This window comes from Natrix helvetica, assembly GCF_964273705.1.
Source record: "Natrix helvetica genome assembly, chromosome: Z".
Classification (NCBI taxonomy): Eukaryota; Metazoa; Chordata; class Lepidosauria; order Squamata; family Natricidae; genus Natrix; species Natrix helvetica.
This window is the reverse complement of record NC_138554.1, coordinates 41,052,569-41,077,940: the sequence shown is the minus strand read 5'-3', so window position 1 is coordinate 41,077,940 and position 25,372 is coordinate 41,052,569. Positions and strand designations below refer to the sequence as shown.

General features: G+C 42.5%; 1 protein-coding gene across 3 annotated transcripts in view; it reads left to right on the top strand.

The window, feature by feature from the left end:
* The first annotated feature begins 17,852 nt into the window (after nucleotides 1–17,852).
* NGFR (nerve growth factor receptor) overlaps nucleotides 17,853–25,372 on the top strand; it is an 81,107-nt gene continuing 73,587 nt past the window's right edge. For all 3 annotated transcript variants that reach the window (XM_081971388.1, XM_081971387.1, XM_081971386.1), the window contains exon 1: nucleotides 17,853–17,998. In XM_081971388.1, the coding sequence (XP_081827514.1) occupies nucleotides 17,951–17,998 (48 nt within the window). In that variant the 5' untranslated portion in view covers nucleotides 17,853–17,950. The remainder of the gene's footprint in view (nucleotides 17,999–25,372) is intronic.

Genomic DNA, 25,372 nt, shown 5'->3' with positions numbered 1-25,372 from the left:
ACTTTAATCCAGTCCTTCTTCCGTACTTTTGAAAGATATTGACTCAGTAACATCAAGTATTCTGTGTGTGTTTCTGCTGAAACATGTTTAATCCATACATTTTTATATAGAGAAATCCCAGAATCCTATGTAATGACAGTCATATTCCTATGATTGACATAGATATTTGCATGACTTAATAAAAACATTTCACAATTAGACATTCATACCTTTTATACTGCAGCTGAAAATTTGCTTTTCTTCCTTGCCATGCTTTAATACAGCAGAGCCCACATTTATGTACCCTGCTACTCCAACTTCTGAAAAATCTTGTCTTCTCTTGGTTTTATTTATGCGGAGGTATTTATAACAGTCCCCTAAGGGTAGCCATCTTTGTCAAAGTAAAGTAATTGCTTGTGGGTTTTTTTTTAACAAAATCAATAGAAAGTTTAGATAGGTGCAAATAGACTCATACAATATTTAACTTGGCCTGTTGCTGGTGGATGAGGCATTGCACTGATGCACAGTGCCATACTCTGGAAGAAGGAGATAACACAGTTCCAAATAGGTCTGGGACAGGGATTGGCATTACAGCAAGAGTACCTTTCTCAGGCCAACTGAAAAGTTACAAAATTGCATGCAAGCTTTCAAGTTCTTCAGAATGTCACTCTATAAATAATGCAAAAGTGGGAGAAGACACAAACCATGTTGGCATCTCTATATGTGAACCAACTGATAACTAAAATTGACTCCAGAATACATGATTCTATTTGCAACCCTCGTGATTGCATCCTAAACCCAGTAGCTGCATGTTGATAGCTGAAATATGTGATCGATGCTAGTCCTTTTCTAGAGGATATTTATATAAACTGTTTTACATATGAACTGTCCTTTAGAGACCTTGGGTTCGGAATGTAGGAGTGGTTGGCATATGTATTTGCTGATGGTCAGCGATTTAAATTTTTTTAAAAAAACAGGCCCAGAAGAAGAAAAATCACCTTTAGTATAAAAGAAAGCTAAATAATAAATAAATAATAATATTGTCCTCAACTATTCAAAGAGGGGCTATCTGAAAACATTAAAAGCCCATTGGGATGAGTCATAGATTATGTATGTACACCAAATGAGAAGTGGTGCCAACATCTAAAATATAGGACATAAAGAAACTGAAACAAAATATGAGGCAAACCATACAGAGAGAGGAGGGAAAAGTCAGTTATACCCTAGATCATGGGTCTCAAATTCAAGGCCTGGGGGAGGATCTGGCCCACAGGCTGCTTAGATCTGGTCCGGAAGGGGGGGCGCACTAGAAATAGTGAAGGACTGGCCCGCAGTGCCTCTGCCAGTGAAAATGAAGTTTGGGTGGGCCACGGGCAGCTCTCCCAAGCTCTGTTTTTCTGCAGAGGGTTGCAGGAGGCCGTTGCTGCCGAAAACGGAACTCAGGAGCCTGTTTTTGCTGGCAGAGCATTCAGGCCACCACAGACACCCCCCCCCAACATGAGCGTCATTGAGCTTGCCACACCTACCCTGGTCCCCCCCCCCGAAGTCAAACACAACCCTGATGTGGCCCTCAATAAAATCGAGTTTGACACCCCTGCCCTGGATACTTAAAAAGAAATAATAATAGCCCCTGAAAGGTCAAAATGGGGGGGGGGGATTGACTACAGTCCCTTTTTGTTGTTGTTGTTGTTGTTTATTCTTTATCACCAAACAAAAGAAAAAGAAAACAAACTGACAGGCATCCAATGCCACCAACAACAAAAAAACAATGTATACAAAAAATAAGTCAATGCATTATTGACAACCAACATTGTGTTCAATGTTAGTTATTAATGATGTGTTAGTTGCCAATAGATCACTAATGGTATATTCAATGAAATCCACAAAAAGTATAACGGGACATTCAGAGTTGATTTCCTTGACCAGCTGGCCCTAGTTTGACTACAAGCCACTGATTATTTTTGGAGAGTAGAAACATATGGCATTATCCTCTACTTGCCCCCGACCCACTAGGCAGGAACCTCTGCTCAACTTTTCCTGTTAGGCTTCAAAAGGATTGTTTTCTGACTTGCACCAGCTCAGACAGAGCCGTCCAGTTCGCTTGATGCATATTATTTTATTGTAGGGAACCACTCTGGATCCAATCAGCTACAATGTACTTTGGCAGGAATCCTCCCTCACTGATGGCTAGCCAGGGGTTTGGTTGTTTGTTTTTGGTTTTTTTGGTTCCAGGATGGGGAAAAAAAACTTGTCACTACATTAAGAAATATTGGACTTGCTTTAGTTTCTTACAAATTCACTGATGAAACAATGAAAAGTGGTGGCTGCCTATTAAACACACACACACACACACACACACTTTATTGATCAAACAATGGACAAAAGATACTATTCATCTTACCTCGCCAACCCATCTTTAGATGAAATTGACAAAAGTTATGTCACTTTTCTTTTCTGTCCCAATTGCAAGAAAAATGGCTAAAACCAGCCTTACCTTTTCCCTTCTCCCAGTCCAGGAAAGGTAAAGAAGCAAAAATATCGGAATATCAACAGGGTCAAAGTGGAGGAAAAGATTGAAATCTGGGAAGGGATTTTTTTTTAAAGACAGCTTTGTTTCCAGCCAGTTTACATTCAGGTGCATCTGCTGTGCAGACAGATGCTGAGCCCTCACAATTCCATCTGCTATATTAATATGGGACAGACTGTTGCCCTGCCATTTATTTCTGAACTGTGCATGAGTGTTTGTGGCTGTTAGTTGACTTAGTCCAAAGAAAAGGTGAGAGGCAGAACTTTAGAAAATGAAGCAAAAAGATCAAGAAAATAGACTGTACTGAACATTTAACGAAAACAGTGTATTTTAGTCATTTGGCTTTAGAAATGGCTTGCCACTACTGTGCTGAACTGAAAATTGTCAAAAGACATCACTTTTTTCTTTCTTTCTCTTTACAACACCCCCCCCCCCCACTTCTTGGTTTTCTATTTTTTTTATCTTATAAAATTTAATATTCAGAAATGAAGTTCAGCTATGGGACAACAATAAAAGCAGAGGGAGAAGCATGAGCAAATGCCAGTATTATCAGCCACTCCCCAACTGCACATTTATGGAGTGTGACTTCAGTCTTTGGCCATGCTTATCAGAAATGTTGGGTGATGCAGTTTGAGAACATCTGGGCCAAATGCCAGGCTGGAAAAGGCTTAGCAGGTAGATTTTTGGCACCAAGTTAAAAACAGGTGAAAAGGGGGAATTCCAAGCTTGGAAAAACTGAGGTGCCAACTTATCAGGTTCCCATTATGGAATGGGAGGTGCCATCTGCCAACATGATGCTTGAGAGCTGCCAAAGTTAACACATTAACTTTGCATTCTTTGTAAAGGGTGTTTTTTTTTTATTGGAGGAAAGTAAATGACAGGAAATACTTAGTCGAGTACCTTTGCTCATCAGAAGCCTAAAAGATTTGGTGCTCCAATGTATCTCTAAACTCCCAAATTAATGGGGAAAAGTTGTCAAATGATTACAGAGCATGAAGGAAAAGCATGCACCTATATTAAAGAATCAAAGTTGTTGGAAAGAATTAATTTTCCCATGATTATATGAGTTGCACCTTAAAGATACAGATATTAGAAACAATTGTGGTTATTCACCCTTCAGCAATATAGATAGAAAGTGCACCATATACATGATCAAATTCATAAATTGTCCTATCTAATTTGTGTGTGTGTGTGTGTGTGTGTGTTCAGCTTTAGATGGGTGATGGGTCTAAAGATGGTACAAGGGAATGATCTTTTCAAGCATGGTCCATAGCCAGACCAATTTCTAGTAGAATTGATTCACATAGCAAGAAGGAAAATTCAGGCAAACAGATTATAACCTAAACATCTGGATTCCATGTTATGGCAAATGTTTTAAAAACATGTTTTGTGGAATGAGCCATGAATAGCAGGCTTCTCTATTGGACTCATGAAGTGACTACCTATATGATAAGGCAGTGGCGCCTCATTCCATACTTAACTGCATTTCTTGAAATTTAGCAGACTGGGTTTTCAAAAATGTATCATTGAATGATACATTGTTCAAAATACAAATATATCTTTTCTTCCTTCATTGTAGTAAATTCAGATATATTACTGTTTACTAGACAAGTATCTTGGAATGAGGTTTATTTAGTATTTCAGTTTTTAATGGATATTAGCAACAATCTGAGTCTATTGAGTCTGTAAATGTTTGCTTTGTGTTGCATTGTAAACAGGTGTTTGTACTTACTTGTTATCTGTTGCTTTCATTTTTGTATTGATTTTTAACTTGATTTTTCAATTTGTACACACACACACACACACACACACACGGAGGGGGGAGGGAAGGAGAGATATATTATGTATTTAAGATGGACAGGTATATTTAACCTTGTTAAATAAGTAGATTGTTATTTTTTTATGACTTGCAGAAGTCAGCTACTAGACAAATCTTTTTACTGTCCTATTTTGATTCAATTGTGTAGATGTCCTGCTTTTAACTTTGATCAGTTATATAGTTTGTGTTTTTTGATCTTTTACTGTAAAACTTTTGCACGTCTAATGTTTATATCCATTTCTATAGATTGTTTCTCAGCATTTTTTGCTAAGATCGAGTATGGTGTCTGTATGTGATTTTTTATCCAGGCTTTGGTTATGTGGATAAATTGTTTTGTTTTTGTTAGTTGAGGCTGGACCCACAATAAATCCATGGTATGGATTTTTTAAAAAAAATCACTGACTATTCTTCCCAGAGCTCTCACAAATTTTAAAAATAGTTGGCAATAACATCACAGCAGCAGATGCTGCCTATAGCTGCCAAATCCTCCTTCCTAATTGGAGGCAATAAGCAGCCCACTTGCTGGCACAGCTGTTCTTATATCAGGACTCAGGGAGAGAAGAGGAAGCCACTTTACTTCCCTGCCCACTTTCTGCTGCTTAAGAAGAAGGTGAAGTGAGCTCTTTTTCATTGTGAATCAAAAGACGGAAGCACATGATCAGTGTGAAACAGTGGTTTTATTTATTGTAGCCCTTGTTTAGTGACCGCCTCATTTGGTGACTGTTCAGAGTTAGGATGAAGATATAACTTTAGGGCCAATCCTTGCATTTACGACCTCTCCAAGTTTGTAAAGCCCAGAAAAGCGAAAGTAAGATCAGAGGCACAGTCACAGGTTTACTTAGTGACTGCTTCACTTAATGACTGAGTTGTCAGTCCCAGTGGTGGTTGCTAAATGAGGACTTTTGTTGTTAGTTGCGAAGTCATGTCCGACCTATCGTGACCCCATGGACAACATTCCTCCAGGCCTTCCTGTCCTCTGCCATCTTCTGGAGTTCATTTAAGCTCATGCCTACTGCTTCGGTGACTCCATCCAGCCACCTCATTCTCTGTCGTCACCTTCTTCTTTTGCCCTCAATCTTTCCCAGCATCTGGCTCTTCTCCAAGGAGTCCTTCCTTCTCATTAGGTGGCCAAAGTATTTGAGTTTCAGCTTCAGGAACTGGCCTTCTAAAGAAGGGTTGATCTCCTCTAGGACCGACCGGTTTGATCTCCTTGCAGTCCAAGGGATTTGCAGGAGTCTTCTTCAGCCCCATGGTTCAAAGGCCTCAATTCTTTGGTGTTCAGCCTTTCTTGTGGTCCAACTTTCACAGCCATACATTGCAACTGGGAAAACCCAGTTGAGGACTATCTCCACCCATTTACAGGAAATTACAAGCATTCGTTCAGTGGCTAATCAAAAGTTACAGTGATGCTGAATTAAGGGACTTGTGACTGGTCCCCAGAGTTATGGCACCCCATGTTCACATGATCAAAATCTGGGCACTTGGCAGCTCCCCACACTTACAATTGCAGGGGCATTTCAACTCCTCTGCCCACCTATCTCCTATGCCCTTTTGAGCCACCTGCATTCTGTCCTAATAGGCCTTTCTGTCTTCTTTCTGTTGCTGCTGGTCAAGCATACCAGGTTTGGCCTTTCATGAGGCAGTTGCTGGCTGTACAAAACTGGTTATGCATGGTGGTTCCTTTGCGAGACATGGTGAAAATGGCCTCATAATGGCTGCATTAAGGAGAGCCAAGCTGGGCAAGCCTTGTCAGCAGTAGGAAGCAGTGAAGTTCATCTGGGGTGGGGTGGGGAGAGCGCATGGTGGCTGTGGCCTGAGAGTGAAGGGTGGCTGGAACTGGGCTCAGGCAGCTGTAGCTTCCCAGGGCAGCAAGGGCTGGGCTTTGTGCTGCACCATAACTCAAGGACGTCTTCTAGCCCCAGTGCGCCAGGGTTTTTGATGCAGCTTTCCAGGACATTGTAGTTCAGTGATGGCTAACCTTTTTCTAAAGGTGTGCCAAAACTGTATGTGCAGACGCTATTGCGCATGCATGCCCACCCATGCGCGAGCGACCCACTTGTGCATGCGCAAGCGACCCCCACTGTGCATGTGAGAACGACCCCAATGTTTGGGGGAGGGGAATTTTCGCCCTTCCCCAGGCTGTGGAGGTTTTCCTGAAGCTCGGGGAGGGCGAAAATCAGCCCAACCAGAAGTTCGAGAATTAACTTCTGGTTGGGCAGTTGGATCTGTGTTTCACCCTCTCTAGGCTCCAGAGGCTTTCCTGAAGCCTGGGGAGGGTGAAAACGTCCTCCCCCAGCCCTCTGGAAGGCAGAAAGTCAGTTGGCCAGTGCGCTAGAGCAGAGGGCTGCCATGCTGGCAAATATGGCTCCATGTGCCTCCTGTGGCATGCGTTCCATAGATTCGCCATCATGGCTGTATTTTGTGCTACACTCATGGGCAGGACTGGGGCAACTAAGGCTTCCAGGGATGGCTGTAACTTTGTGCTGTGCCGCAAATGAGGGGCTTCTTGAAGCCCAGAGCTGCAGCAGACCAAGAAGCCCCTGAGCTGCAGCGTATTCTTTCCCTAGCCTCCGTGATTGACACATGCATGCAAAAAACCTGCACCCTCTGTCCGCCACCTTCCTGAGCTCATGCCACATTGAAGCGCCCACTTTGTGCATGGTATGCACTGGATTTGCCAGGATCTCTCCCCCACCCCATTCCTTACCTTGCTTCATGCTCAGCAACTCCTGCCTGAAGTTACGGGACTGCTGTCACTAAACAATGTCGTCACATGGCCTCATGCTTTATGACTGCATTGCTCATTGATGAAAATCCTGGCCCCAATTCTGGTTGTAAGTCAAAGATTACTTGTAGTATACTTGTATAATACTTCCCAGTATTATAATCCTGCAGCAGTTCCAGCTGTTCAAATATATAAGTTTTAAAACGTATGCATCGATTTTGTTTTACCCAATTCTTTACTTTTTGATGTGTGATTCCTGGGGCCCTGTTCAAAGGCTGATTGATGATAAAAGTGAAAGGAAAGGACACGCATAAAAATCGTGCCTTGAGTTTATTGGGTACATAAGATATAAATTAAAGAGTTAACACACCAGCATTCTGTTTGCTGGATATTACTGTAGTTATAAAGCACCAGTGGGCACTCCTGTCTGTTGGAATGGGGGGGGGGAGCTATTTGTCATGATTCATTAAATACCACTGCCCTGTTGTCTTCTAAGGAGGAGGGAGCAGCCCTTCACCCTGCCTTTTTAATTAAAGTAGAGGCATTCTGATATTTAAAACCAGGAGCATCTGGAGAGGAGGGGAAAAGTTATCAACTGCAATCTCAATGAGACAGATGGAGATCTTGTGTCAAGCATGTAGATAATACTAAGGGCTAAAAAAAAGTTGTGGGTAAACGTACGATAGGGAGCAGCGGTTTTCACTTACCTAGGCTGGCTATCAGCCCACTTTGCAGATGTGACCCATTTGATTCAGCGTTGTGCTTTCCCTTTTCTGTTTCATGTTGCTATAATTGTATGTGTCTGTATATTATATTTATATTTACAAACCATGTACTCCTGGGACAAGCTGTCCTGCAAGCCATTGGCAAAATGCTGCTCTGACACTGAAATATCTGGAGATTCATAATCCCTGGAATGTGCTGTACAGAGAAGCCTCATGAGCTCAGAAGGGACTTAGGCTTTTCACTGAATTTAAATTTAAAAATTCAGTGGAAAAGTGTGGCTTAATCACAAACTTTTCAAAGGCAACGACTGTCAACTTGGACTGTGTTAACTAATACTACCGTGTTTCCCTGAAAATAAGACAGGGTCTTATTTTCTTTTGACCCACAAAATATAGCTTGGGCCTTATTATCAGGGGAGGGTTTATTGTTTTTGGTTGCTGGAAGGCTGCTCTCTTGCAAGCGGGCTCCCAAAGAGCCGGGCACAGCCTCAGGGTCTGTGGGCGGGCTGCTGGCAGAGCGTACAACCATAGAGCGTACTCCCAGAGCGGCAACTGCCGGAAGACTCGGCATCCTATCTTTGTGCTTTGGAAGCCACATAAAAAGCCATGTGGTGGGTGGCGGCAGCAGTGAAGATGCCCTGGCTCTGCAGGGAGAGTTAGGCAAGGGCATCGTGAGCCTGGGAGTCGCGCAAGCAGGGAGCGTAAAAGCCGCTTGCGCAACTCCCCTCTCCAGCCATGCAGAGCCACATTCCCTGACCTAGGGACATTCCGAAGGCTCCGAGCCATGGGAGCCGGAAGGCTGCAAACAGGCACTCCCATGGCTTGGTGATACCCCTAGGTCAGTGAATGGCACTGTGCCCGGCTGGAAAGAGGGGTTGCCGAGCAGCTGCTCATGAGCGTGGTCACCTCATGGCTGCTGTGTTGCTGCTGCAATAGCGCAACACAGCTGTTCGACCCTGAGGCTGTGCCCGGCTCTTCGGGAGCCCACTCGCAAGAGAGCAGCTGCCCAGCAACCCCCCTCTCCAGCTGGGCACAGCGCTGCTGACTGACCTAACGGTATCCCGAAGGCGCCAAGCAATGTGAGCAGCTTTGCCCCCACCTCGTACCTGTGGCTTGGTGCCTTTGGGATACCGCTAGGTCTGCGAGTGGTGCTCTGCCTGGTTGGAGGGGGGAGTTGTCCAGGGGGCTTATTTGGGGGGGGTTATATTTTTGCCCACCCGAAAAATGTGGCATGGCCTTAGTTTAGGACATGTCTTATTTTCGGGGAAACAGGGTATGCTACTGGGAAGAGCCAGAGAGAGAGAGAGAAAAGGCTCAGTGACACAAGCTCTGGCATCAAGATGATCTGAACATTGACTGAAAATATTCCAAACTAATTTTAATTACAATAGAAACATTTTATTGTTTGCAGGTGGAGTTTTGCCTGTATTGTCCTTGTATTCCACGAAAAGCTGCTTTGCAATTGTTATAATACACGATAGTACTTAAACAACAGATAAAAGACAGTAAAATAATATTCTTCACATTTACAAACCAAAAATAATACAGAAAAAATCCACAGTTTTTCTAAGGGCTTACTTACTTACTAACTCTTATTGAAACATTTGAAAATATCAAACAAAAACTGGAAGCCAGATAAAGTAGATATACTTCCCCATTGATGATTGAAATAAAGCACTAGAAGTTACTCATAGAAAAATTAGTTTTGTTATCTGAAAGGTTGCTGGGCAGTGGTGAATTGCCAATTTTTTTACTACCGGTTCAGGTGCGCTCCTGCACATGTGATGCTTCTGCGCAGAAGCTTCCAGGCGGGTGGGCAGAGCCTCCCACTGCCACTACTACCGGTTTGCCTGAACTGGGCTGAACCGGGAGCAATCCACCTCTGTTGCTGGGTGACAGAGGCAATTTGGAGCAGGGAAAAGACAATATTAAGTTTGTCATTTTGCTCAGAATAGTTTCCAATAATGAGACTCACAAATCACCATGCATTGAGATCCAGAGGCACTACCCAGTGCCTAAAAATGGGAAACATAAATGGCCTACAAATAGCATATAAAAAGCAACATATAGATATGCGTAACTGATTATTATAGTTTTTACAGTCAAAAATAATTATGAATGCAAAGATTGGCTTCAATCAACAGAAAGGTATGAAACTCTCCTCAGTGTTGGGGGGGGGGCAGCAAATATATATAGAATCATATCTCAGGGCTGATCCCCCTCTCATTCTGTATATATTGGGCTGTACTAATAGACAGGTGTGATTGAACCAGTGGTGGGTTGCAGGTGGTGCGCCCTGGTACGGGCGTACCGGATCCTGCCCAGAGTACCTGGTACTGTTCCGGTACGGTGCTCTGGAGGGCCCACCTGCCCGCCCATGCTCCTTATCTGTGCTTTAAGCTTTTGGTGCTTCCGCGCATGCACATGGTACGTATGGCGCCTGTGCGATGCTCCGACAAACAGCTGGAGCATCGCGGAGGTTTGCGGAAGGGTCATTTGATGCTACAATGCACATGCACATCGCGCACATGTGGGTGACTCGGGGGCCGTTCCAACCGGGGGGGGGATCTACCCCATATTCTGGGATTCATACATTGCAGAAATATAGATTCATTGTGGAATGAAGAAAAGGGTGGGATTAGTTCAATAATGGATTTCCCTTGCCTCCACTGCCTGGAAAACCCCATTTGGACAGATAGAGAAGGATCGTGCATTTTTGTAGAACTAAATACAGATTTACAAGATTCTTTGCTGGCCCCTATTCAGACAAATGATGTAAGCTAACAGCCTCCAAGCCATATCCCAACAAGGCACTGCCATGTGGGCTACACATGTATTTGTAGCTCATGAGTGCTTATGGCTGCTGCTCCCTCTTTAAGAGCCTTTTAGTTGTTACTTCGTTCTATTGAAATCCATATTAGATGTCCTGATACTGATAGGTATGAGGGAGCCAGTGATGCCTGCATTCAAGACCCACTAGGGTGAATCAGTGAGGGGCTTTTATCCTGGCTTGTCTAGAGAATACCACATTGGAGATAGTTGACCAAGAATATATTCTGGTATCATTTAGTTTATCCTGGTTGACAAATCATAAAGACTGTGTTCACACAACACGGTAAATTGCAAAGTCTTTGGTTTATTTTGAGCTTAGTATGTTGTACACTAAACTGATGGATAGAGAGAAAGATGTAAGCTGACAAATTCAGTTTGCCGGATGCCACATTCACTGGGGAAGCAGGCTGTGATTCCTGTCTCCGGCAACAACTTTCTTTAATGTGCTCTACTTTTAAACTCTAAGCACAACAGCAGCTTTGTTACTGAGGCAGAATGAGAATTAGGCTGTTGGGGCAATAATTTCATTCAAGGTCTTATGGATTATACTTTACCATAGTAATCTAGATTCTTTGCCTCCATAGAATGGAATGACTAGGGCAACTTTCCACAAACCTTCCCCAAACCCTCCAGACATGTTCAGATTGCTTTCTCAGAACTCCTAAGTAGCATGACCTAGCTTGGAGTTCTGAAAGTTGCAATTCCCAATACCTCTGGAGTATATCACACTGGGAAATGGCAGAGCTAAGGGACCTGAGAAGAACAGTGAGCTGATTGCCATTGTCATTATCTACCTCTGACACTGGAGGCTTTTGTATGCTGTCTAATGACAGAACTGGTTCCATCATCCCTACTCAGAATGCAACATAGTTTTTACAAGTGGCCCAGGTAAAGCATTAGCTCCACCTGGGCCCAGACAGAGAAAAGCCACTTGAGGAGGTGAGTAGAGCAAGAAAATATCAAGTAAAGAAAAGGCTGCAAAAGCAGGCATGGACGAGCCAAACACTGCTGCATCCTTTTCTACAGATGGGAGGTTGGTGAGAAAACTTTGGCCAACTTGCCTGATTTGGAAGAAGCAGTTGGGAGGGGAGAATAGCAGTGATGCTAAGCCCAAAACCAAAAAGAAACATCTCACAGGGAAACTTTCACCATTCTTATGCCAGAAAGTTGAGATGGAGGAATTGGGGGAGTGGAGTTTGATTGAATATGTTTTCCTTAAGAAATACAAACAGAAAGCACAACAAAGGGGACTTGCTAGCAGTCCACAGATAGGGATTAGGAATTGTGGGCCTATTTGCTAAATGTAGCAACCAAATGGCTGCCACCTGTCCTGAAAACTAAGAAACAATGGTAGAAGCCCTTGAATTGTTAAGGCAAGCTCTACAACTGCAGTCAGCTTCTGAGCGGGGCAAGAAGGCAGCAGAAGAAGCTTGCTGAGGGATTCCTGGGCCCCTGAGAAAAAGGAATAACTTCAAAGAAAAACAACCTCAATTTCAGAAAGCAAATCCTTTCAAGGAAAATGAGCCAGGGGGAAAAGATTTCAGAGAGAATTAAAAAAAAAAGACACTACAAAAATGTCTGTTGTATTTGGAATAATACATGACCTTAGGCTAAAGCCTGGCCCAAGAACACATCAAAACCCACAACTTTAACTCTTTAAGACAGTTTCTAGTAGAAAGTGGGAATGGTGCTCATAGAAGTCAATTGCCAGGAGGTAGAAGGCCTTTTGGACAATGGCAATGGGGGAAACCTATCAGAAATGGCCACAGAATACTTAGTGTCTTTGGGATAACCAGTCCTACTGATTGAAGCCTGGATCATCATCTCAGACAACAAGCATTATGAAGTGGCTGCATATGAAGTAATGACAAACACTGACTTGCCAATCTGTAATAATATTACATTGCGACTCCATGGGAAGGAAAAGGTAGCATGAATCACAACCAGGATTCAAGGAAAGCTTACAAAAGCGAAGGGAAGAAAGTGAGGCAGAAAAAAAAAAGTTCTACAATTTTGTCTTCCCACCCAAATTCCATTCTTCCTGGGAAACAACCACATAAAGGGAAAACTGTTAGTTGGGCTGGTAAAGCCAGCGGCTAGCTTTAGAGTACAAATGGATGCATGCAATGACACTTCAAGTGCAAGGTATTTTTAAAAACAACCCTATAGCAAGGCAGCAGTGACAAAGCATTGTAGGTGATTAAATAATTACGTTTTGTTAACAAAAAAACACCAAGAGGAAATCTTATTTTAAGTTGTAGGGGACCCAGGGAGGATAGAAAAGGTGGGGTAGGTAAGTTTCACAAATGTTTGGAGCAGACTTACTGAAACTTGTCCATCCACATGCTTTAGCAGGCATAGGAACAAGGAAAAAAAAAACTAATGAAGTCTTAAAACAGAATATTTTGGCTAGAAAGAACCAAGGAGAAATAACCAGTGGAAGCCCACTGTCAATCCTCTCCAGACGGGAAACAGGACAGAGCAGCCATGTCAAGGATAAAACTGACAACGGTTCCATTTTCAGGAATTGTTATAGTGAATCCTTGCCAAAGTTAGCTAAAGAAAATCAGTACAGTTTGCTTATATGTTATTATGCCAACAGACACCCCGAGGCAATATCTTTGTACACAATAATATCTAACATAATTGGGCAAACATGAAGTACTATTTTTTTAAAAAAATATTTCTTCTTAACTCCCTTTTCAATTTGCTTGAAAGATTGCATGCATGCTTGAATTAATGTGGCCCTAATAAGGGTATACTCACATGATGTATCAACTTTGAGGGTTTTTTCCTCATAGACCGGTACTGTAAAGCCAACATTGCTTTTTCTGCTCATTTTTAACACATCCCCTCTAAATTAGCAACAAAATTAGAAGGCCAGGCTAAAATTGTGGAAGATAATATTATTTAGGAAGTAAATAAAATCTGTTACATATTTCTAACATAGTTAGAAGGAGGATTTAAAAAAAATTAACTTTGTACCTTATAGAATTTTATACAATCAAAAATCTGGACTTTCCTCTATTCTTATATTTATCGAAAGAATATAAAAATGTTGACAGATCAGAATAATAATCAGCTGTGACACTGTTTAAATCTTTCCACATATTTATAACAACAAGAGATGTGACTTTAAGTGCAACAAAGCACCTTGCACTCCATGTAGGTATGGAAGTGACATTTTCTTTCTATATTGGGTCATGTCTATGGTGCAATGATTCAACAATACAAACATTGATTTATGTCCCACACTGAGCTCAGTACTGAGAGCAAGTGTAGAATTTACATTTACATTTTGATTTCATTTGATGCAACTTTTTCATCATTATTTGTAGAGCAACACGAAAACACTGCTTTCCGAATTACGTGTTTATTTAATTGGTCAAAAAGTTCTTAAGATATCCATCCATCCATCAACTCAAAAAAGCCATGGCATACATATCTAATTTTACAGCTTAATTAAAAGCTGCTGTACTTCTACCATACAAAAGGAGATTAAACAATATGCTCCAATTCTGAGAAACGGGATCACTTAAAACCCAGATAGGCCTCCTGTAGCTGCCAATCAGAGCAGACAGCTCGACCAAAGCAATGACACCCACCCCCAATCTATTTAGGAGAATAGTTCTTATATTTGAGAGAATCTGAAGCAATTATGTGATTTGTTTCTGCGCAAAAGCCCTATTGCACAGAAAATCCTAACTTTGGCCAGAGGATATTGAAACTGCCCATGGCTATTCCATCATCTCATAAATGAATTTATGGTAAGAAGAACTATATACATGTGGATAGTCAGCCTGGTGTATTGACTCCTGGAAACAGTTTTTTTTCCCCTTTCCCTTCCTTTTTCTTGCCTTCTTTATCAAAGTGAAGGTTGAAAGACTATATTGCTTTGCTGGCAACAAAGCCTAAGTGGTAATGAAGGTTATAAAAAGTGATTTTACGATCAGCATCTGAAAAAACATGTCCTTACCTTTCACACTATTGCAGTTGGTTGGAACCATTCATTACGGGGAGGATATTGGCAAGCTGGAGAGAGTTAAAAGGAAAGATTATCAAAGAAAAACCAGAGAGGGGAAAGAAAGGACAGTGCTGCGAAGACAACTACAAATAAAAGATTCTAGGAAAGGAAGTAGAACACAATTATATCTTATGATGTACTCAAGTTTGAATAATGTTTCTGATTCAATTTTGAACCAGCCTTTTGCTCTTTTGTTGCTCATGTCCCTCTAAAATCCAGTCCCAAATGCCAATTTCAAATCTTTTTATTCATCCTGGCCAGATGCTCACATCAAGACGCAAACAAATAAAATTTGCTTCTTCACATATTACACTGATGTACTTCCCAATCTGCAGGGAGAGAGGAGGTCTCCTCAGCATGTGATGTGAAGACTTCCTCTGATGTGGCTGAGAGTAATAAGGCATTAAAGATATTTTAAACAAGCAACTAAGCCATCATGCAATTATAAGACTCATAGGATGGGACAGTCAGCATCTCCCAATTTAATCTTCTGCCCAGGATGGTATAAAGGATAAAATAGGAATAAACTATTTTTCGAGGAAAGGAAAAGGTTGAGCAAAATGTAATGAATAAATAAATATGTGAGTCAGTTCAAGAACTATTTCTAAAAGAGTTTATAAATAAGATGGCTCCTGCTTCTAGACCAGGCGTATCAACCTTGCAGCGTCACATGACGTATCAGGACTCCTCCCCCCTTTGCTAAACTGGGCGTGGGTGTGGGCGTGGCAGCCTGTGACGCATCTGGCCTCTGAGCCGCAACTTTGACAGCCCTGTTCTAGAACATCCTGCAGAAAATTCCCAATGCTGTCTCTATCAGTAGGCCCAATAAAACAATTTCCAGGGCAAGTGATCTTCAAGGGATTTTTATTGTCAAGAAAGAGGAAAAGACTTGATAGATTCCCCATCCTACCCCAACTACATAAATAACATGATTTTGCATGAACTTGGAGATGGGGAGGAAATAATTTACAAAACGTCTTGGACTGGTCCTTAAACTCAACAGAGGCACCAGATGTTTGCACTGAGCATACCACATATTTAAAGTGAAAGGGTTAGGGGTTTTGAGCATCCAGTGCTCAAATTAGAGCCATCTGAACCTACAAATGCCACCTGAACCCCGCCTCCCCATAATTCACCCTCTAAGTACCATATTATATATAATCTCAAACTCCTCCCTGCAGATTCACATTCTTCAAATAGTGATAGGTGCACCCCTGGAACAAGTCAGATACTCAGCAATCCATCTCCTCTTTTACAAAAAAAAAGGTCTGGGCTCCATTCTGAATATCTGATTCAGAGAGAGCACTTATCAAGGAAGCAGAAAGGATCCTGGCTAAACTTTTAACATGGCATTCATTATTAAAGCCACAACTGAAACCGTAAAATGTCTGATGAGCAACTAGAAGATCTATTCAAACTAACTCATGCTGTTGCTGCACTATATCCAGAGCTGATTTATTGAGCAGAGAAAGAGTTGTGGCATTCTGAAATGCTGGTTCTTAACCAAGTAAGCAATTTAGTTACTCTTAAGTCAGGCAAGTTGGGGATGAGAGGGCAATGGCATGAAACACAAAGCAAGACCGGCCAGATACAGGAAGCTCTGAGTCTGCGCACAAAGATAGCCAATTTCGTTGAGTCAGACAATTGGATCCTTGTTTCTGTTACAATTGATCTAATAGGGGATGTGGAAAGCAGTTGTCTGAGATGAGAGAAGTGAAATGCATTGCAATATGTTGGGAGAAAGGGGGCGGGGAGGGAGGGAGGGAGGGAGGGAGGAAGGAAGGAAGGAAGGAAGGAAGGAAGGAAGGAAGGAAGGAAGGAAGACAGACTTAAAGTAAAGCTACTCTCCCTATGAAATAGTATAAATATTCAAATTTATAGATCTGTGACAACAAGCCATAGATTCCAAGAGACTTTCCAGGAAGAAAGTCCACTTTGATTCCCCATATGCATAATTTAAATTATAAATGAACTCCACTTGCTAGCAGTTTTAGTTTAGCTGCAGCGCATAAGCAGGGCTTTCCTTGCTTATATCTTGTCATGATTACCTTTATTATTTTCTTTGATATGATGTAGGGTGCATATTTTGTCAGTGTGTATGTGCATGCACGCGCACACATAAATGTATATATGAAGTGTATATATGAAGATATATATATCAGCTGATAATCTATTCCATGAGCACATGTGTTCAACCCATATGTTGAAAAAAAATGGAAAATTTTATAGGCTGTACAGAAAGTGAAGTGTGTCTTAAACATCAGATTTGATTGTATTCCATTTTGCCCTGAAGTGTCAATCTCATTTTGTTTCTTGTCAACATATCTAGCCAGATATCAGCCTAGCCCAACGTGACTACTCCAGATAGATTACAGCTAGCATGGCCAATCCATCTGGAGGCCAAGAGTTTTGCAAGGCTGGGGCATAACATTAAAAATAATGGCTCTGTATAATTTGTGGCCATCTGGATGACTTCTGAGGGGTACATATCCCACACTACATTTGACTCCTGGTTAGTTGGCCAGCTTACCTTCTTCCGGGTTAGATTTATTCTAATCCCTCTCTGCTTGTATTTCTCTCTTCAGCCCAGTGGAATCCGATTAGAAAAAAGATAAAAGAAATGCAAGATTGCATGTTGGCATTGGGTGCTTCCAAAGAGAGAGCACCATTCTCCAAATCCATGGCCAAATTTTATGATTAAGTGGATTTTACAAGGGAAGAAAGGAAAAGAAAAAAGAAAGAAAGAAAGAAAAGAAAGAAAGAAAGAAGCAAAAATGCAGCAAGAACCCAAAAGTTGCCCTTGGACCCCACCTGTATTTTCATTCACTGGTGGAGTCCCTAGAAGTTATTCAAAATAGTTTCTTCACCTCTGAGGATTTTAGTACCTTTCCTCAACATCTTTTCTCAACTTTCAGGAGAATTTTTTTTTTTAAAAAAAAGTTTTATGGGTGTGAAAGATGTAATGAACCAAGTGATTTTCTTTGATATGCTCTTCCCGGGGGCCTGAAAGAAGGAGGGGTTGTCATGTCTTGGTTATTTGTGCGCTCCTTAAACCACCCAACCAGTGGGAGGAGAACATCGATCGCTTTAATACTAATTTAAAAAAAGGGGGCCGAGCTTACCAGTTACAGAAAGCAGGTGCTGTCCAACTCCCTCAGTTACTAGCGCTGCCTCCGTCGCCACCGACGCTCTTCTCCTCTCCCTCCCGCGCCCATCCCGAGACGCCTCTTGGGGAGGGAATGCTTAAGAAGCCTCCTGCCTCCCCTCATCTCCCGACCGGCATCTTCCTTTCCTGCGCCCTGTTTTACCTCAGACGACCATGCAGAAAACGACGATCTTGCTATGGGGCTTGCTGCTGCTTTCCGGGGTGAGTGGACGGTGCCACTAAGGAACCGGCCGGGGACCGACGGAGCGAGACACGCTGGGAGGCATGAGGGAACGGGTGGGAGAATGGAGAGCCACGCATCTCCACTCTTCCGCGACAGGCGCCGCTCCATCCCAGAGAGGGCAAAATTGGGATGGGGTCAAGTTCGCGGCTTTTTTCTTTTATCCGGAGTGGGTGGGTGGGTGGAGAGGGCGAGGAAAACCTGGGCCGGTGAGTATCCCATGATTTGGGATGGAAGAGGGTGTTTAGGGCGCAGAAAAGGGGGGCCGCGGCGGTCACGGCTGTCCACAGGGTGGCAAGTGAACCCCGTGAGCTTCGCCGCTCCGGCGTGGGAAGGTTGGGATGCGCTCGCGTACGTCACGTGTGAACCTTCGCGAGAGCAGAAGGTATCGGTCGAGGCATCAGCCTGGCAAGGGGAGAAGGGCTGGTTGGAGTGAACTTTTGATGTGCTCCACTCCGATATAATGGTGACAGGGCAATGATGGTGTTGTATTACTGAATAACAAATACAAACTGTGCAGACTGCAGACCTAGTGGGAAATTCTTAAAGCTATATAAGGGACAACGCCGGAGCTCTCGCTCTCGCCCTCTCCGCCTACCACGCCTTACTTCTGATGGTTGGGATTCCCCCAGAACAGAAATCCATCCCGCGGAGGAAGACATGAAGAAAGGAATCTGGGGACCTCGATTAGAGTCTTGAGTGGGGGGGGGGCGGGGGCGGCGGGATGTGGCAAAAGGCTTCTCCGGTCCGGAAAGCGGGTGCGGCGCTTCTGCCAGTGGGTTCCCGGAGAAGGACTCTTCTTCCCATCCAGCTCCTTTCTTTGTGGCGGCTCAGAGGAAGGGGGGCGGAAGCGCGCCGGCTGGAAGCGAAAGAGTTGATTTGGGCTTCTGGGACTTGATTTCACTTTCCTTCTTCCGAATTCTCAGAAGAGTAAAGAGACAGAGGATAATAAAGGAGGAATATTTTCAGGAGGAGGAACATATTCACATGGCTTCAGAAATGATTGGTTGCTTACTCTCAGTGTAGAGTAAGCATTTTAGCACTTTCGCATATATCCTATTGCAGAAGAACGGGGTGCGGGTGGATGAAGGGGCGGGTATCCAGATCAGCACAAAGTAATTCAGCAGCAAAACTTCAGAAGGCTACCAGATTCCCACTTACTTTTCCTCCCAGAAAGCGTGGGTGGGGAGAAGAGGGTCGTCTTCGTTTCACATCTCTTCTGCGAAGGAAATTAGGCTGAAAGATAAAGATTCGTTGAAGGATGTCCGCTCTTTTTAAGTGCTAATATAACCTGCGGGGACACATTTTTATATTGAAAACGAGCTCCTTGAAAACATTTGTCCTTCATAATTATTTTTTATTGGCTAACTTTCTCTCTCCCTAGATATTCATTCCTGGCAATAAATATTTCCGCCCAAGAAATAACAGCTTTGATTCTATGGATATGTAATTTGATACTATAGCTTTGAAAGATAGTCTAGAAAAGGAACCAAGCCCCTTTGATTTTGCAGCAGAGGGGAGACTCATTTGAGGCGTCTTCTTCAACAGGAAAACCATGCAGCTGCAAAGAGAACCACTGAGCATGCAAAGAGGGCATAAAGAAGGTTCTCATTTATCCTTTAATCATTTGTTCAAGGGGAAGTCCTTTGAGTGAAAGCCTTCTAGTAACTATGATTTACAGATATGATTTATACATCATGTCGAGAGATCAATACACCCCAAAACACTTTGCAGGTTTAGTGGAAAAATAATTCAGAATTCTACCCCAAAGAACCTTCTAATGTTTGACAGCAGGGAGAGAGAGAGAAGGTGGAAAGGTTTCATGGCATGGACATGGGGAACAAGTGATACCTGTAATGGAATCTAGGGAGTTGTGTTTAGGTCCTGTAATTGAAAGCATAGCTGTGCAAGGATTATGCATGGCTCTATAGAAAAAGATATGGGCAATGAGTCACTCAGAGAGGACAAGTCATGTCCTCAAGATCATGAGTTTGCCCTGAAGGTTACAGTCCTCAAACACAGTAGACATCTACCACATTTGCTGTAAGGCTTGTATTGATACAATGCTTTTAATGTGCCATTCATAAAACACATCAAAGCAGAAATGTTCTGGGTTTGTCAATCATGCTTATGTGCAAAACAACTCCAGGTTCAAACTGACTATGATTTGCAAGTGCTTGGCCTTAAGCTTTCATGGCCTACAGAGTGTCCAAGCACAACTTGGTTTGAAGTTAGGGAAAGGGAAAAGTGTTATGAGCACAGTAAACCCTGTGTTTAAACCGTATATGAAAAGTGGATAGCAAGAGAGGTGGAGAGCCTCAGGCATAAAAGCGAGGAAAGGAGGGTGTGGTTTCCCAGCCCTAGCAACCCAGTTTTTTAAAATGACTCTGCATCTCTTCTACCTGTTTCCTCAGGCAATTTCCAACAGAGGAGTATGCTCCTTTCAGTGCTGAGCATAATCTTTGAAAGTGTCCTTCTGCCTGTTTGTGAATGTGAATGTGGAGGGGGGGGAATGGGGGAAGAGTTCTTCCATAACTGGTATTGCAACATCAGTCCTTGGGATCCTGGAGCCTCACAAGATTCCAGAATCACTGCCATGCTGTTTTGTTTTCTTTTAGTCAGCAGAATACTTCCTTCCCTCTCTCTTTCCTCCCTTCCTTCCCTCCCTCCCTCTTCTCTCCTTCCTTCTCCTTCCTTCCTTCCTTCTCTCCTTCCTTCCCTCTCTCCTCTTCCTTCTTTCCCTCCCTCCTTCTTTCCCTCCCTCCCTCTCTCCTTCCTTCTCTCCTCTCTTCCTTCCTTTCTTCCCTTTCTCCTTCCTTTTCTCCCTTCCTCCCTTCCTCCCTCCCTTCCTCCTGCCCTACTTCCTTCCTTCCTTCCCTCCCTCCCTTCTCCCTCCCTCCTCCTCCTCCCACCCTTCTCTCCTTCCTTCCTTCCTTCCTTCCTTCCTTCCTTCCTTCCTTCTTTCCTTCCTTCCTTCTGAAACTGCCAAAAGTACCTGTAATTCTTATTTGTGGAGCAGGTAATCTTCTTTATAAGTAGAAGAAAATAAAATGTGCCTTATTTGGAGGAGCAATGGAAATGAAAGAGAAGATTCAAAGGGGGAAATTGGAAAGTAAACCCCCTCCCCAGTAATGAGTATATTCTTACTTCTGGCAGGGCTTCTGTATAGCAGAGTCAATAAAATGTGTGTCCGCTTAGGGATGGTTCTGCAATTAGAAGGATGAGTCGGCTGCCTGAAGTAGATGCCGAAGGGCAAGGAGTGGTGGTAAAGGTTTGAAAACACAGCTGTGTGTGCTGCAATCACTGCCCTCAACTTGGTAAACCATCTGGCTCTTTTAGGTGTCATGGAAGATGCTGTCCCGTTGCCCACCTCAAATAAGATTTGACTGCGAAACCAATTGGTTCTTGATGTGGAGAGGGGGAGTGCTCTGTAGACTTGCAATAATGCCCAAAAGACTGAGAGAAGAGAGAGAGAGAGAGTAAAAAAAAGAGGGTTAGAAAATAAAAAGCAAATGTTCTAAGACTGAAAACACTCCAAGCATCAAACATACAGACCAAGCAATTCAATTAAAACATTCCAAAACATGTTTATTCCTAAGTTTGATGAAGCGAAGAGAAGGAGGAAATCTGATGTGCATAGTTTCCAGAAAACGCCTTCTGCCAGAGGGGGCTTGGGTCTTATTGTGTTGCTAAAAAGAGAAACAGAAAAACTGGGTAGTGATTATTAGGTCATCTGGCTTTTCAAAGGGGCAAGGAGGCCTCAGTGTTATTCAGGCCACTGCTTGAGAGTTACTGTGCATTGTTCTCTGAACAGAAACTGGGTGGGGCACAGGGTGTAGAATATATAAGGTCCCAATTAAAGAGATGTTATAACCTGGTGAAGATGAAGAACAAGGTGGGAAAGAAATTGGTTACTGCCATGGAATAGGTACTTACCTCAGACACCCATGAAGCTGTGAAAAAGGCCATACATAATTCAGTAGTACAGGTCATGTTTTGCATTTAAAAGATCTCATATTTAATACCTGGCTTGAATGATGAGTTAGCAGAGAATATGAAACCTTCTGGTCTGAGATCCTGCAGGGCTAAATCTTATTAGGATAGGTCAGAGATTAAAAACATTGGCTGGATGGTCCCCTAGTATTTTGTGGCAAGAAACACACTCAAAATGAAACTTATATTTTGCCTTTACTTTTTTAAAAATTAATTTTTGTTGAACGTTTTTCAAAAACAATACATATTGTAAGAAAAAGAAAAGTAATAGGTAACTAAGAAAAATACAGAAAAGGTTAAAAAAGGTGTAAAGGAGCAGCTTCTGATCTTTTTTACAGCAATGATATATGCATTTATATTTTATCCTCTCTCTAAGATTGTATCATGGCACCTTTCTTTCTATGTTTTACTCTTCGTTAGTCTCAAACTCGTAAATCACTAGTTTACTTTTTCTATTTTCACAATGAATCCACAATGAGTTTCTGGTCACTGAAAATAGTGGGTTTTTTTTGTCTTTTTCCTAATTAAACAAGTCAATTATGCCATCTCTATGAACGCTGTCATTTTTATCAACTATTCCTCTGTTTTGAGTACTTCAGAGTTTTTCAATCTTTATGCGTATAATAAATTTACTGCAGTTACCATGTGCCAAAACAATACGTCTTTTCTAGTTGTCTGTCCATTAATCCCAGCAAAATGTTATAGTTCATTAAGATTTGGGTCTGTCCAGGTGTGTCACACACTTTTCCATTTTTACCCAATTTTTTTGATGCTCTGAACTTTTTACAAATATGCTAGGTGGCCACCAGAATGCAGTCCTAACTGGGATCAAAACTAAAAGGGAACTGTGTTGGCCATATGAAAGAAAATTTAAAATATCCTTTAGAAAATCATATACCCTGGTATATTTATTAAGCCAATGCAAACATCATTCTTTGTAAACAATTAAGTCTTATTTTTGTGTTCTCTGAATTAAACTAATAAACAGTCAACATTAGAATCTTAACCAGATCTTGCCATCCACTGGAATCAAAAGCAACCCTTTCTGAGGAAGCATTTTATAAGGGGATCAATATGCCCACATGTCTAAAGAGATTGCCTGCTGTCTGGTTAGTGGGAATCTTCTAGGGCTGTAGTTGAGATTGGAAAGCCGAAAAATGGTTTTGGAAGAAAGCAGCGGCAAACCACTTACATACCAAGCATGTCTATGCCAATGTATAGTTTCTAGAAACCAAGCACTGCTTGAAGACAGTTTCCCTTTATAACATATAGCAAGTCTGACTATTGATCTATCTGGTCTGCTACAATCAATTTAACCTCTGTCCTGCTAACATTACCTTAACCTATAAACTGTGTTTCAAGTGCTCCAACAGGTGATCTGTCCAGCTTGCTCATATTGATTTTGAGAGAGCCCCCTGTGCATTTCCAAATAAAAAGATGAGGGCACTGTTTGGCACAGCATGTACATATGCTAATTTTATACTTAGCTGCAGAATAATTTAGATATAGAAATTATATCTATAGTTTGACTAGACAAGCAATGTATCTTACTAAAGTAGGAAAGGCCATTACTAGATGTCAGATGAAGGATTAGATCCAAAGGGCCATATGAAAGAAAGTTGAAAAGCTCATTAGAAAGTTATGCAGCATATTTATTAAGCCAACACAGAAGACATTTTTTTTAAAAATAACAATAGCCTAGCCTAGCCTAGCCTAGATTTCATTATTGGCCAAGTTTGATTGGACACACAAGGAATTTGTCTCCGGTGCAGAAATTCTCAGTGTACATACAAGTAACAAGTGGTAAATCATGATCATAATCTATAGCAATAGCATTTGCTATAGCACTGCTTCATAGTGCTTTAAATTCCTCTCCAAGTGTTTTACATATTGGTTTACATATTGCCCCAGCAATCTTACTCCCCATTTTATCGATCTCGGAAAGATGGGAGGCTAAGTCCAACCTTGAACTGGTTAGAATCAAACTGCTGGCAGTTGGCAGAATTAGGCTGCAATACTGCATTCTCAAAGTGTGCCACCACAGCTCCTGTTACATGCCTGTCCTCTGGGGACTAACCTCTTAGATGCATTTTAAAGTCAATTTTAAGATCACTTTAAAAATGACCTGCAGGTTGAAATATTCTTAGAATAGAACATACCCACAAATGGAAGCCAGTCCTTTGGTAGCAGCGTATGTGTCCTATATGTAGGACTCATAGGCCCTTTGCTTTCAAGATCTTTGCCCATGGTTTAAGCCAGGGTGTTTTCTTACTCAAGTGCTGAGGATCAAGCCTGTGAGTTCTTGCATTCAAGGCCCCAAACCTTTGCTGCCACATAGTCTCATCCCCACCTTGTCCTCTCAAAGGCTATGAGATAGGTTAGCCTGGGATCAGTGCAGCAGTGGGTTCTGGCAGGCACTACTGCCAGCTTGCTTGTGGGCGCACTGCGCATGCATGCACGGTGCAATAAAAATTGTTCTACGCATGCACAGAAGCAAAAAATAAGATGATGGTGCCTATGGCGCTGCTCGAGAACCAGTTCAGGGGCATGGCAGGCCTGGGTCACCACTGATTCCAGTGACCCAGGCTGCCAAACCACTACCAGTTCGGCCAAACTGGTCCAAACTGGTAGGAACCCACCACTGGATCAGTGAGTTCTGTAGCTGAATGAGAACCAACAAGTTCTCCCCAGCCTTAGTCTGGTAATTCAGTCTTTCTAGCCTAGCCCTGTCCAGATGCTCTCTGAGAATTTTGCAAGGTGTAGATCAGGGGTGGGCTCCTACCAGTTCTAACCTCTTCTATAGGTTCCACAAATCTACCGTGCCGTTTAGAACCGGTTCCAGCTCCCTCCCCCCCGCCCATCCTCACATCATCAAGATGAAGAGCGAGAGGAAGAATTGTGGGAGTTGAAGTCCACAAGTCTTAAAGCTGCCGAGTTTGAACACCCCTGGGTTTTTTTCTAAAGGGTTAGGGGTACAAGGGTCTTGTAACTTGACAGCTTTAAGACTTGTGTGTTTCAAATGCCAGAATTTCTGAGCCAACATTTTGGTTGCTAAGCAAGAGCGTTGTTAAGTGAGTTTCACCACATTTTACAAGTTGGCCATGCCCACCAGTCACATGACTGCCAAGCCACTCCCACCCAGTCACATGGCTGGCAAGCCACTCCCACCTGGTCACAAGGCTGGCAAGCCACTCCCACAAAGCAGGCCACACCTACAGAAGAGGTTCTAAAAAAATTTGAAACCCACCACTGGTATAGATAATCCAAAACAACTTGGAAGAAAGATCTTTCTTTTACACAATGTTAAACACTGGCTCTCATTAAAGTAACTGTCTGGTGCCTACTTGCTCTCACTTTTACAT